Here is a 12,983-nt window from a genome sequence, read left to right as displayed (position 1 = left end):
CTGTAGCAGGGGGCACAGTTAAATGGTCACTGTGGGCTGATTTCGGGCGCAGGTGAAGTACACCTTTGTGCTGCTCAAATGAAAAAGGTACACAAGATCACTAAATGCATGTTTAAGTCTCAAGGCTTTAGCATTTTCCAGTGTGCAGAGGGCTTCTATACTTAGATAGACCCTTACCAGGTGGACAAAACAGTCCTGGAAAAGTCATGTAAGCCTCAGTATTCACAGAAGTGTTGACTGCAGCCTAAATGCCTTAGAATCTCATAACTGGCTTGAATGTTTCAAGCTAGAAGGAGCCTTTGAAATCATACTGATACAATCCCCACATTTTGCTGTTGAGAGCACTGAGACGCAGAGAGGGAAATGACTTCCTCAAAGTAATACAGCGAATTAGGGGAAAATTGAGGGAAGGGGAGGAGTGGAGAACATCATTTCCCTGACAGGCATTCAGAATTCCTGCACACAGTCTTCCTTGATCTACACAACAACCTGGTGCTGTAGGATATACTGTTATTGTCCCATTTTACAAAAGGGGAAACTGCTTCAGGGAGGTAAGGCACAATGCAGCAGCATCTTGAATGCACTCACTCAAAGCACACAAATTCAATTATGCAAACTTGTCCAGAAAGAGAATGGAAACCTAAAGTAATGTCGAAGTGAGTATCTGCCTGTGATGAACATGTGCCCCTCAGAGAGTGTGAGATGGAAGGTTGGAACCTGAGACTTAACAGGTATCTGCTTCCATGTACTTCCCTCTGTGAGCCTCTCGCCACATAGTATGAGTTCAGTGGCTGAAGCTACACGTGTTCTGTGCAGCATTGGCCTTGCGTGCAAACCAGCTACTTGAAAGAGAGACTATAACCAAAAATTAGAAAAACTGGCCATGTCGGGCCTTGAAGCATGGCGTGTTTATCCCCAACATGGTGTCTTCCTAAAAGATCTTCAAGAGTGGCTTCGAACTTACCTCCCGGTGTCTCTCCCTCCGGTGGCTGCTCCAGAGCCAGAATTTAATCAAGCCCAGCTCAGGGCTGTCTCTGACTCCCGTTTCCCAAGCAATGCCGCCAAGCCATGCTGACCCCAGAAGTACAGAATAGGACAGCTAGTTACCATTTATTACTTGTTACTTAGTTTACTTATCCCAAGCACTTGATGTAGATGATCATATTTACTCTTCAAAACAACTATGTGGTAGATTCTATTATTATTGTCAACCTCGTTTTGAAAATGAAGAATCTGAACCACAAAGAGATGAAGTCACTTGCCCAGGGTCACCCAGCTCGTAAGTAGTAGAAGTAATTATAATAATAATAGCAGCAGTAGAGCTGGGATTTCAAACCTTGGCCTTCCAGCCGCACTGTCTACACTTCGCCACGCTCTCTTGTCAGTTCCTTGACTCTTATCTGAGCTACTGGGCCAAACGAGGGCCTTAGACCATACCAATGAGGCTGCAGTGAGCACTGGAGGCCACCAGAGGGCAGCGGGCTGCCAGCTGTGTGCCTGGTCTCCAGTGGAAGTTTTTCTTCTATCACTGGGGCTGTGTTCCCTTTCTCTGCAGCCCTGAGCTGGGTGTTCCTAAAGACTGGTAGGGACCCCAGTGGTCTACCCTCAGAACCTTCTTCCGAATCAGAGGTTGCTGGAGAGAGCCAAGGCACCTCTCTAGCTCTCAGCCATATGCACACTGGTGGGGCCCACTTCAGAGCTGCCTCTGAGCCTGCTGCCCCTGCCCAGCCTTCCTGATGCTCCAAGATTAGGGTGGGGAAGGGTACCCCACCATCAACCCCAAACTCTGGGTCTCCTGCGGCACTGTTTTCCAGGATTGGCATTGTTTACCCTTGGCCTCCCAGCCCTGCCTCTGAGCCTCAGTGGGCCTCGGTGTCCCCGCACACCCACTGACTCCTGTGGCTGTCAGAAGCATTGTGATTGTTGGCACTATTTGCCAGGCCCTCTGCCAGTACTTGACAGCCATATCTCAGCATGCCTAAATTTCTTGTGGGATTGGTGTTATTATCTCCCTTTTACTGCTGGACATTGCAGCTCAGAGAGGTAAAGCATTTGCCCAAGGTCACAGCCAGGGCGAGGTTGCTGATAGGATGGGCACCCTACTCTGGGCTCTTCCCACCGAGGCATTTCACTTCCTCCATAACAATCCGCAGCTGCCCTTGACCTCTCTCAGGGCCCCCACCCATCCTACTCCACCAGGGGCCTGAGCTGACATCACTGTAGGTGACCGCTGCCCCTCACAACGAAGCCCCCAGGAGGCAACTTCCTCTCCCAGACAATGGCAATAAAGACATCTGAGGACACTTCCCACCCTTCCCGGGTCTGAGTGACGTCCACGGGCAGAGACCTTCCTGGGAACAGTCCCCTCGTTCCGTGTGAGAGCGTGAGTGCGTACGCTGTGTGACCAGTGTGTGTGTAAGTCATTTACCTGAGTGATTGTCAGTCAGGGTCACTGCAGGTCCTTGTGTGACTGTCCAATTGCGCCCATGAGGCCTGATGTATGTGTGAGACTCCATGTGAGTGAGTCCTTGAATGGGTGTGCTTGTGTGATCATGCATGTGTAGCTGGTGTGTGATTGTGGCCATGTGCCTTGGTGTGTCTGTGCGTGCTTGTGTGCTGCAGACAGGAGAGAAAACGTGCCACCCTGGGGGAGGGAGATGGCTCTTCACCCAAGCTCTGGCTCCCTCCTCCCTTCTGCACCTTCTTAGCCACTCCAGCCTCCTCCAAGAGCCCAGGTCCCCGGAGACGCTTGCTGGGATAGAGCTGCGTCTCTAGGCAATGTCAGCATTAGACCCCGTGAGTACCATACAAACAAAAATTTCCCCTTTTCCATCACATCCCTGCCTTGGCCCCATCACTACTACTGTAGCCTTTTAAGCTGGATCCCTGACCTGTTTACAACTGCTTCTCACCACTAGGCAGCCCCTGCTTCTCAGCCAGGCCAGCAGCTGCCCCACTGTAAGCGCCAGCCTGAGGGTGAGCATGTGCCCTGCAGGCCCCAAAGGCCAGAACAATACGTGAAGCACTGGGAAGAACACAGACTCCGGAGTCAGAAGAACCTAGAATTTCATCTGGGCACGACATTGCCCACTCTCAGCCTCGGTTTCCTCATTTGTAACATGGGATGAAATGCCTTTCCCTGACATGTCTATGAGACCGTCCATGAGAGATGCTCAGCAGTCAGACAGAGAGCAGCCAGCATGGGCTCTGCACAGCTTAGGTCCCAAGGACGGCTCTTCCTTTCTCTGTCTGCCTCCTTCCCTCTTTTCTTCCACGTGCCATCTGTTGCCATGTTGTCAAGACCAGCTGATCCTCCTGCCCACTGTCTTTCCAATCACGCCCCAGGAGCGCTGCCAGGGAAAGAGCGCACCTCTCTCCCCCAGACAGCAGCCGTACCTCCACAGCCCGTTTTCTATGCCATGGGCCGGGTGGTCTTTCTAAACCCTCTCATGGTCTCCCCTGCTCTGAAATCTCCCTCTCTCACCTGATTAACGGCAAACAACTCAGCTTGGCATTTAAGATTTATGTATTTATTTATGTATTTATGTATTTATTTATTAGAGGGAAAGGGAGGGAGAACGAGAGGGAGGGAAACATCAATGTGTGGTTGCCTCTCGTGCACCCCCAGCTGGGAACCTGATCTGCAACCCAGGCATGTGCCCTGACTGGGGATCGAACCTGTGACCTTTTGGTTTGCAGGCCTGCACTCAATCCACTGAGCCACACCAGTCAGGACTAGCTTGGCATTTAAAGCCTCCTTCTCTGTCTGCTCACCCACAGCACTTCTTGATACACTCTGCTTCAGCCCTGTCCATCGTCCCTTCCTGTGTGTGCTTCCTGTGGCCAGGCCTTTGACCTACAGGCCCCACCTCTGTGGATTTAAACCTTCCCATCATTTGAGGCCCAGTTCAAACACCACCCCGACCTCATCTGTCAGGCATTCTTGAAACTGGCTGCAGGGGGATCCTCTCTCCCAGACCCCTGCAGAGCCCCATGGAATCTGTGCCCTGGTTCTACTCTCCTCCTTCTAGCCTATGGGCTCTGGGGCACATGGTGGGAGCTCCAGCTGTGTCTCTGTCCTTCCCTGACAGCTTTCAGGTGTGGGAGGTTGTCTCTGTTGCCAATGCCCAGAGCAGGCTGGGGTTGGGGAAGAAGAGGCCACCTCTGTGCCGCTGTGTGGGGAGCAGATGGCGAATGGAGCTCCCCTACAGCTTCATCCTGGCCAGGCCACGGGGATGTGAGATGACACTGCTGAGCAAACAACCACACACCCTCTGTCTGCTCCCCAGCTGCCCCGGGAGCATCAAGGGAAAGAGCCAACTCACCCTCTGGCCTAGGGGAGGTGAGGGAGCCCTGCGCCCCAGTCTGCTCAAGCCAATAGGCTTCAAGTTCCACCTCAGCCATGCACTCTGTGCGTGACATTGGGCACCCTCTTCCGAGGGCCTGGGTTTCCTCTTCTGGAAATGGGCGTCTTTGACCTACCTCACAGGGTCTGATGCAGCGACTGCTCCTTTCTCCTTCCCCTTCCCTAAAGGTGGGAGCCTGGGGCCAGCGAGGCTGCGCAGGAGGTAAGCACTGAAGAGCATCTTTTCTTTGGCATTTGTGAGAACTGACTTCTGTTCTGAAATTTACAGCTTGGCTGCCGTGGCTGCCAGCAAGTCCCCCTGGCAATGAGTCTGAACGTTATGCCTTCCTCTCTGCGAAGGCAGTCCCGTGCTTGGGCCTACATTTTCCCTCCTGCTGGCTGGCGCTCTCCTGCTGTATACAACCCATAAAGCTGTGCAGGGCACTCCCGTAGGCACCCCTGGGGAAATTGTGGTTTCTTAACCTCTCTCTGGGCCTCTGAACTTCAGTTTGTCCATCCATAGAACGGGGTGTTACAGCTATTTCTTAGGTATTCCAGAGCTGTTAGGAGAGTCACAAACATTATATAATGTCTCCCTTGGGCAGTTCTGGGCTCTCAGAGGAATCCAAGATTGTTACAGCCTCGAGGACATTTTAACAAGCAGAATGGGGAGGCTGTGAAATGGGGGCCACACCCTGTCCAAGGTCACACAGATCAGTACGGGCTCCCAACTGGGCTCTGTTTCAGGCCTTTCCTACTGGGATAAGCAGGGAAGAGAGCTTGGCCTGGGGGGACTGGGCCTTTGTGGACACTGGAACCATGTTGAGGTCACTCAAACCCAAGAGTTAAGCAATCTCTGCACCAAAAGACATAGCATCAGCCTCCTTAACAGCACCAGAGGACGGCCTGGCAGCAGGGCGCCCTCGGCAGCTGCTGGCAGAGGGGTGAGGGGTTGCTGCACTGGGAGGCAGGGTCTGGTTTCCACACCTGTAAAGCCCTCAGCCCAGAGCAAGTGAACATTCACTGCTCTGGTTAATGTTATTATTACAAATGCCACAGCCACCCTGCTCCCCCCTGAACCCCAAGGGCTCAGAGCCACCAGCTAAGGGCCAGCCTTGTGCAAGTTCTGGGGCCACAAAGGAGCAAAACGGGGCTCTGCTTTCAGCGATTGGCAGGGCCGTGAGCAAGACAGGTAGTTGCTAGGTTGGATACTGGAGAGGGTAGGAAGCCGGTGGCTCCCAGAGGCAGTAGAGTTGGGAGGCGGTCCTAGCCCAGGCTTGCTGGGGCTGGGCATCAGTGAGGAAGCTTTTCTAGGGAGTCTGAAATTCACACTGTAGTTGTTATTAGCTCCATTTTTCACATACAGAAACCGAGGCTTGGGAAGGTCACACAGCTTTTCACTGAGGAGGCTGGACTCTAACCCAGGGCTGCCTGGCTCCAGAGCAGAGCTTTCTCTCCCACAGCACTGCAGGTCTGGGCCCTTCTTCCTGGTCCAGTCCCGGGGGTCCTGGTTGAAGGGTGAGCAGGGGCCTGATCACGAAGGACCTCAAATCCAGTTTTCTTCTGGAGGTTTTCGGCAGCCATGATGGGTTTTCAGGTGGGCAGACAGGTAGCAGAGACAGCATAGCCCGGAAGGCTATGGAGGAGTGAGTTTGCCAGAAGAGGTGGCCTTGGATGTGGGAAACCCAAAAGACACTAGACCCACCTGCTACCAATAAGGAACGATGAAGGTTGTGGGGGTGTTGGGGACCAATGCCTCAGAACTCAGGAGGCCAGGAAGGCTGGGGAACTGGGAGGACCCATGATCCAGTGCCCAGCAGCTTCAATGCAGAAGGGGAGGGAGGGGGCCTAAATCCACACCTGGGCCCAAGCCAAGCTAGGGAATTGGTAGCAGGGGCAAGGGAAGATGAGTTGTTCCCATTTCCCAGGGTGGATGTCAAAAGTAGGGTTGGGTAGGGCAGGGCCCAAAGGGCTGAGACCTAGGAGCCATTTCCTCTTTCCCACAGTGTGGATTTACATCACCCCCATAACTGCTCACCTGTCCACCCCAGCCCTGCACCAGGGAAGCCTCGGCCAGGGCGCTCAGGAAGAAAGGGGCTTCCGGAACTGAAGCCCCCCTGCCTGTTTCCCCAACCCTGCTGCACCTTAGCGGGGGGAAAGGCTGAAGAATCAAAGCCAGCCAGAAACAGGGCCCCCTCAGCCCACAGTGAATCCACCCAAGTGCCACCCTTAGTGCAAAACCAGATCCCAACCCAGCTTGAGCCCCACACTTGGTCCCAGGTCCAACGCCCATCATACAGTCAACACAAACTCATCTTCAACTTCATCTTCAGACTCAACCCCAACCCTACAAGGAACCCTAACCTAATCCCAAACCTCTATGTCAATTACAGTCCCCACAGCACCCCAACCCTAACTGCAGCCGTGATTCTGAACTTCATCCTGACACTTCAACACCCCGAACCTCAGCTCCATTCTAAACCTGACCCTAACCCACACTGCAGCTTGAATCCTAACTTAAACTCCTGTCACTCACTGCTGTGCATCTTTCCTAATTTAACCCCAGTCCCAACCCGGCACCACCCTCAGCAGCGCTCCTGATCTGCGCCTGGTGCTCACCTCATCCCCGTCCCAATTAATTCTACCCTTAGGTGTACTTTGAGCCTCACCTTCAACCAGGCTCCATCCATAACCCTAATGTTCTCTGCCTCACCCCTGCCCCTGCCCTGGGGCTCTCTGCTACCCACCTCTCAGCTAGCACAGGCCACCACATGGCTGGAATGGATGTGTAGACCTCAGTGTAAACACACACACATACATTCCCCATCATGCACACACACACCTCAGTACACACCCGCACCTCAGCCTGCACCCAAACCTCAGTACACACATACCTCGGCACATACATACATGTCAGTACATACATACACGCCCCTACCTCAGTGTATACACACACACCTTAGCACACACACCTCTCAGCACACACCAACTCAGCATACACACACACCTCAGTACACACGCATACCCCTACGTCAGTGTACACACACACCTCGGCACACACACACCTCAGTGCATACACACACACCAGTAAGGGAGGGAGTCCAGTCTAGCTCTGAGGGGAACCTGGGAAGGCAGATAGAACTGGTGTTTCCTGCCCCTCCTTTGGGTCAGACCCCTTTGAAGTTCCCTCCTTGTCAGGCTCTGCTTCCTCCAATTCCTCCTTCAATATTGACTCTCCCCACCCAGGGATTTCTACCCCTGGCCCCTTTCTGGCTTCCGGCCAGGCTTGTTTGTAGATTAGGGCCACGGAGCTCCCAGGACCTCCGTTCCTCCCTTTTCTGGGGCCCTGCTCACAACAGAATGCAATGAACACACACCATGCCAGTCCTCATAGGGGTCAGAGTCTTGGGGGGCAGAGACACACGGGCAGATAATCCCACCCAACGAGATCCCTGATAGGGGATGCACTTGATTCTAGGAGACTAAGAGAGGTTATTCAGCTAGGGATGCAGTGGGGCTTATTTGACCTGGTCCTCAAAGTCTGAGTAGCAGTCCACCGAGAGACAGGAAGGGGAAAGTCTTCCAGGCAGATGGAACATCATATTTAAAGGTAGAGAAGCAAGTTCAGGAAGGGCTGCGGAGGTGAGCCTGGCAGGAAGGGCCGGGGGAGGGGGAGAGTAGGCTGGGCTCCTTGGGGGCACACGTTGGGGAACAGTGAGCAGGCAGAAACAGCAGGACTGAGGAGCAGGAGAGGGGGACCAGCAGGAAGGAAACTGGGAGGAAGAGCGAAGGAGCTCATTTAAGGACGATCTGAGGCTGAAGGACAGGCAGGACGGAAGGGGGTGCTGCTATTGATAAAAAAATAACAACTGAATCAGCCTTTACTGAGTGCTCTCCATATGTCTGGCATTGAGCTAAACATTGTTATCGCCTTGTTTAATTCTCAAAATACCCCCCTGAAGCAGGTATTGTTATTAGTCCCCCTAGAGGACATAAGGGACACTGAAGCTCAGAGGGGAAACAATTCACCCAAGGTCACACATGTTGAAACTGAGCAGTAGATAAGACTTGAACCCAGGCCTGAGGGATGCAGAGCTCAGTCCTTCCTGAAAGTTACAGCGGCCACACCTAGTACCTGTCCTGGTCTGCACCCACATCTCTCATCATTTGAAGCTCTCTCAACGCCCCCTCCTCCCCTCAGGCTGGACTTCTCCATTTCCCTAATTATTCCAGGCCAATTTAACCTGGCTGTCATAGATGGAGCATCATCTGCAAGAAATGGCCTCTACTCCCAATCCTTCTCTAAGAAAATGTCTACCCATTCTCCAGAACTGGGAGCTAGCATGACCTCCTTTGGGAAACCTTTCTGAACGGCTCAAACCCTGGCCTTGGTGAGGTGCCCCCTCCATTCTCCACCCTGCTCCCCTCCCACTCCCCTAATCACCCGGCATTGCTGCTGTCTGCAGACCCACCCCAGCACAGGGCCCAGCCCAGAGCAGTGGTCTGGGTGGCTGGTGCAGGGCGCAGCTGGCTGTATCGGACTGAGTGCCCAGGGAGGGGACTGATCTCTTATCTGCTAGGGTTATCTAGAGCCTTAACTGATTAGGCCTTAATTGACAGGTGCTGGGATGAGACTTACAAAGGCTCCTGGGTTACTCAGTAACCCTGCCTCCTTTAAAAGCCGCACTGTTTCCCTTTGCCATCCAGAACCAGCCACTCCCGTCTCCAGTGCTGCTACCATGAACACCTTTCTGCTCGCCGCACTGTGCCTCCTAGGATCCTGGGCCACCCTGGCAGGGGGGGTCACTGTGCAGGTGAGGGCTGTCCCTACCCTGGCCCAGCTGGCTCTGCCCCCAGAGCACAGAGCCTGTGCTCTGATAGAGCACCCCAGCTTTGGGGCTGGAGTGGGGGGGGGGTGTCTTAAGTCTCGGCTCTTCCTCAGGGGCCCTCCTCCTTAGTCCTGCCTCAAATACCTTCTCCTTCAAACTTGAAAGAGAAAAAACACCAGGTCGGGAGAAGAGAAGTAGCGATTTGGGAAAGGCAAGTGAATAGCCAATTTACTGAGGGCTAGTGATGGGCCAAGCTCCTCCCGTACTTCACTGTGGCCCTCTGATCACACTGGGAGAAAGGGATTATTCATTCCGTTTTTCAGAGGAGGAAAACTGAGTCTCAGAGAGGTTCTGGAACTGGCTATGGGCACATGGCTGGAAAATGAAGGAGCTGGATTTGTTCCCAGACAGGGGACCGGGCCCGGAGTGGGTCTGCCTAGGGCCAGCTGGTAGTGTGTGGGTTCTTGACTTCATGCAGGAAAGATTTCACAGCATGAGTCCAGACAATGTTGAGAGTATGTTTATTAAAGCTGGGGACACTGAAACAAAGGAAGGGCCTAGGATAGAAGAAGCAATGGGCTGCTGTCAGCTCACTGGAGAGTCAGAGAAAAGGGAGCCTTGGAGGTAGGTTCAGGGGTCAGCCTGGGACCAGCTGCCGCTGCCCACTGTTCCCCTGGTTGCAAGTCTCTCTGGGTCCCTTAGAATTTAGGAGGTGCAGGGCTGTAGGGAAAGAAGAGAGGGAAGGGAAAGATTCGGGCATCCTTCCCAGGGCGAGAGTGGGCTAGGACCTTTGTCTTGAGGGTTTTATCTCTCTCGCAGGTGGGAATCTTAGGGGAGATTTCAGCAGCATAGGCATCAGTGTTCCAGGTGTGTTCTATCAGAGTTGTGGCCTCCACTGATTGGTCAGCACCAGAGGGGGGGCATGTCATTAGTCATTGCAGCTGGGCCTGGCATCATCCACCTGGTTTTGCTGCTTTTCTGGGCCTGGAGCTGAAATACTACCAAGGCCTAGATGTTATCTCCAGGGAGGACAGTCTGGGGGGACTCTAAATAGCATGACCAGAAATACGAAAGGCCAGGGAGTCTAGACTGCATAACCAACAATATGCCAGGGGAGGAGAGGCCACCCTAAGGGCGAGGTCTGGCACCAGTTTTGCCCATTGCTAGGCACCTGGGGCTTTCTGCCCTGGTGACTTGTATCTGGCTGTAAATTGCTCGGCCAGTGTGTTCAGCTGTCTGTCAGTTTCCCCATTCTACTTGCCAAGGAATTTTCCTAGCTTCTTACTATCCTGCCTCAGATTCAATCCCAGACCTTACTTCTCAGTCCTGTACTCAGCCAGAGCATCGGCCTGGATCTCAGGACTCACATGGCCATCCTGGAGGCCCTGGAGCAATGATGTGCTCACAGTGAGGAGGCCAGTGACGGGCCAGTCTGGCACCCGGAAGGGGCCCCACTCTCTATCACAGACAGGCTCCGGGAGCACTTTTATTGCTTCCCAACATCAACCAGGCTGCAGGCTGGAGCTGGGGCCCGAGTCATCAGCCTACATGGCTGTTAGCAGGGGTGAAGACAGCCTGGGGACGGCCATGTAGAACCTGGCCCTTGTCCCAGCTCTGTACCTCTTCTTAAAAATCAGCACATTGGCTCCCACATATTGGGCACCTGCTGTAGCTCTAACATGTCACACCCGTTTTCTTCATTGCTCATAAAACACGAAGAATAGAAGGCTCTCAGAGTGTAATGACCTGTCCATGGCCACAGAGCAAAACTAGGATTTAGGCCCAGAGTCCTGAGCCTTAACCACCTCACATTGCCCTGCAGTGGGGTCTGGTTCCCATATGCCACAAATACTGCCTGAGCCACGGGGGCTGGAGAGGAGCCAGTCCTGGAGGAAACGGTCAGGGAGCAGGCTGCAGCCCGGCCTCATGCTCTGGACATGTCTTTCTCAGGATGGAAAGTTCTCCTTTTCTTTGGAGTCAGTGAAGAAGCTCAAGGACCTCCAAGATGTCCGGGAGCCCAGCCGCAGGAGCTCTGATGGACCCGGGGTTCCCACCCTCTGTAGTCATCCCAACTTTCCCAAAGAACTCAAGCCCCTCTGCAAGGAGCACAATGCCCGAGAGATCCTCCAGAGGCTGGGTAAGTAGCTGCTCCTCCGACAGGTGGGCTTGTGGATTCCCTGCTGTAGTGAGTTCTCAGGCTTTACTTCAGGAAGGTCCTGCCCCGAATGATGCTGCATGAGCAGCACTGCATCATGGTTCATCTGTCCAGTCTTAGCTGTAGCTCTTTTCTGGGTAGAATCTCTGCTCTGATTGGCTGGCTTGAGGGGTACCTGTGTCTTGGTTTGGGGCAAAAAGACCAGCTGGTCATAGAGGACAGGTCGAGGTTTCTCCAGTGGGCTGGGTGGCAGACGTCCAAGCTTTGGCTCAAGGGAGGATGGGGGATTTGGAGAAGAGAAACTGGCTCTCATGGGGCCCCATCTCTCTGTCCAGAGGCCATCGCTGAGGACCCGAACTCATGTGAAATCTGTGCCTACGCTGCCTGTGCTGGATGCTAGGACAGCAGGAGCACGCTGTCTTTTGCCCCTCCCCCACAGAACGCTCCCACCCAGGGAAGCTTAATCTACCCTGCCCTCAACGGAGGATTGAGGAGAGAGCAGCCTGGGAGACCCAGCCCCTGGCCCCATCAGAGCTGCTGGCTGCTTTTCCAACCTGCATCTAATAAACCAGATTCCAGAGTACTCCTGGTGTTGCTTTCATTCACTCCTTCATCTCTCAATCTACTCATCACCCAGTGTCATCAACTGCTACCCTGCCCTCGCAAGTTCAGGGCTTAGTGCGTTAAGTGCAAGGACCCCGCTCACCCTTCTAAGCTACCAACCACCACACACAGGCCCTGAGGGACCTGAATCTGCAGACAATCAATGGAGGAGGTAGAACCTTTGCCTTTCTTTTACATCTCCTGGCATGACTAAAGTCACTAAGCCACATAGCACGGGAGTCACAGGAGCCTATGAAATTGTCCCTGCGTTCTAGCGTAATCAAGGTGCCTCAAGACCTGGCCCCCACTGGCCACTTCAGTGTTGCTTCCTGCCCTCTCCCTGGGTCCCACACCCCAAGCCACCTCACATTTGCTCTGCTACTCTCAGCTCTGTACCGTTCCTCTTCCCACTCTCCTGGCCAGGCCAACTCCCACTTAGGCATCAACACGCCACTTGCACGGCTGTTACAGGAGGATGAGCAGCAGAGGAACACAAGTCTCCTCTGCTAATGCAGCGGTCCTGAGCCTGGTCTGTACCACCTGTTGGGCCAGGTAGCACAACATTACAAGAAAACACTAAGTTAGCCTGGGAAGAGGAAGGTCCTTGGAATTCTACGTGTCCTTTCCACTATATGGGAAGGAAAGCTCAGGGCCCCAAAGGCAGGAAATGGCCCATAGGGGCTAAAGAAAGAAGCCCATTAACACTAGGTACTCACACCCCCCTCCTGGAAAGCTAGCACCTCCTTTACCTGCCAATCAGTATGTAACTTCTTCACCCCATCCCCCATCCCACCAACTATATAGTCTTCAGAACAAAGGACTCATTGCCCTTGGTGCTCTGGCCCCTGGGTCCCCAGGCTTGGCCACCGGGCCTCCAGCCACCCTTGCTTTTGCTCTCCCGTTCACTAATAAACATTGCGGGCACGCTAATAGACTCCCTGACCTGTAATTTTTACTGCATCAGTGAGAAGAACCAGGGTTTCTCCGATAGCATGGGCTCTGCTCAGAAGCCTTTCCCTACCCTCCCAGGAAGTCTTCGTGTTCCCACTCT

The 12,983-nt window shown here is 53.7% G+C and overlaps 1 protein-coding gene across 1 annotated transcript; it reads left to right on the top strand.

Annotated features, from left to right (window-relative positions):
- Positions 1 to 9,046: 9,046 nt before the first annotated feature.
- GUCA2A (guanylate cyclase activator 2A) lies at positions 9,047 to 11,912 on the top strand. The gene is made up of 3 exons (XM_090271578.1): positions 9,047 to 9,159; positions 11,125 to 11,311; positions 11,665 to 11,912. The coding sequence occupies exons 1-3, from the start codon at positions 9,085 to 9,087 to the stop codon at positions 11,727 to 11,729; spliced, it is 327 nt and encodes a 108-aa protein (XP_090127704.1). The 5' UTR covers positions 9,047 to 9,084; the 3' UTR covers positions 11,730 to 11,912.
- The last annotated feature ends 1,071 nt before the right edge of the window (positions 11,913 to 12,983 follow it).

Source organism: Furipterus horrens, unplaced genomic scaffold (genome assembly GCF_987537825.1).
Source record: "Furipterus horrens unplaced genomic scaffold, mFurHor1.1.pri manual_scaffold_3, whole genome shotgun sequence".
Classification (NCBI taxonomy): domain Eukaryota; kingdom Metazoa; phylum Chordata; class Mammalia; order Chiroptera; family Furipteridae; genus Furipterus; species Furipterus horrens.
Note: the sequence above shows the minus strand (reverse complement) of the source record. Positions and strands in the feature narration are given on the sequence as shown.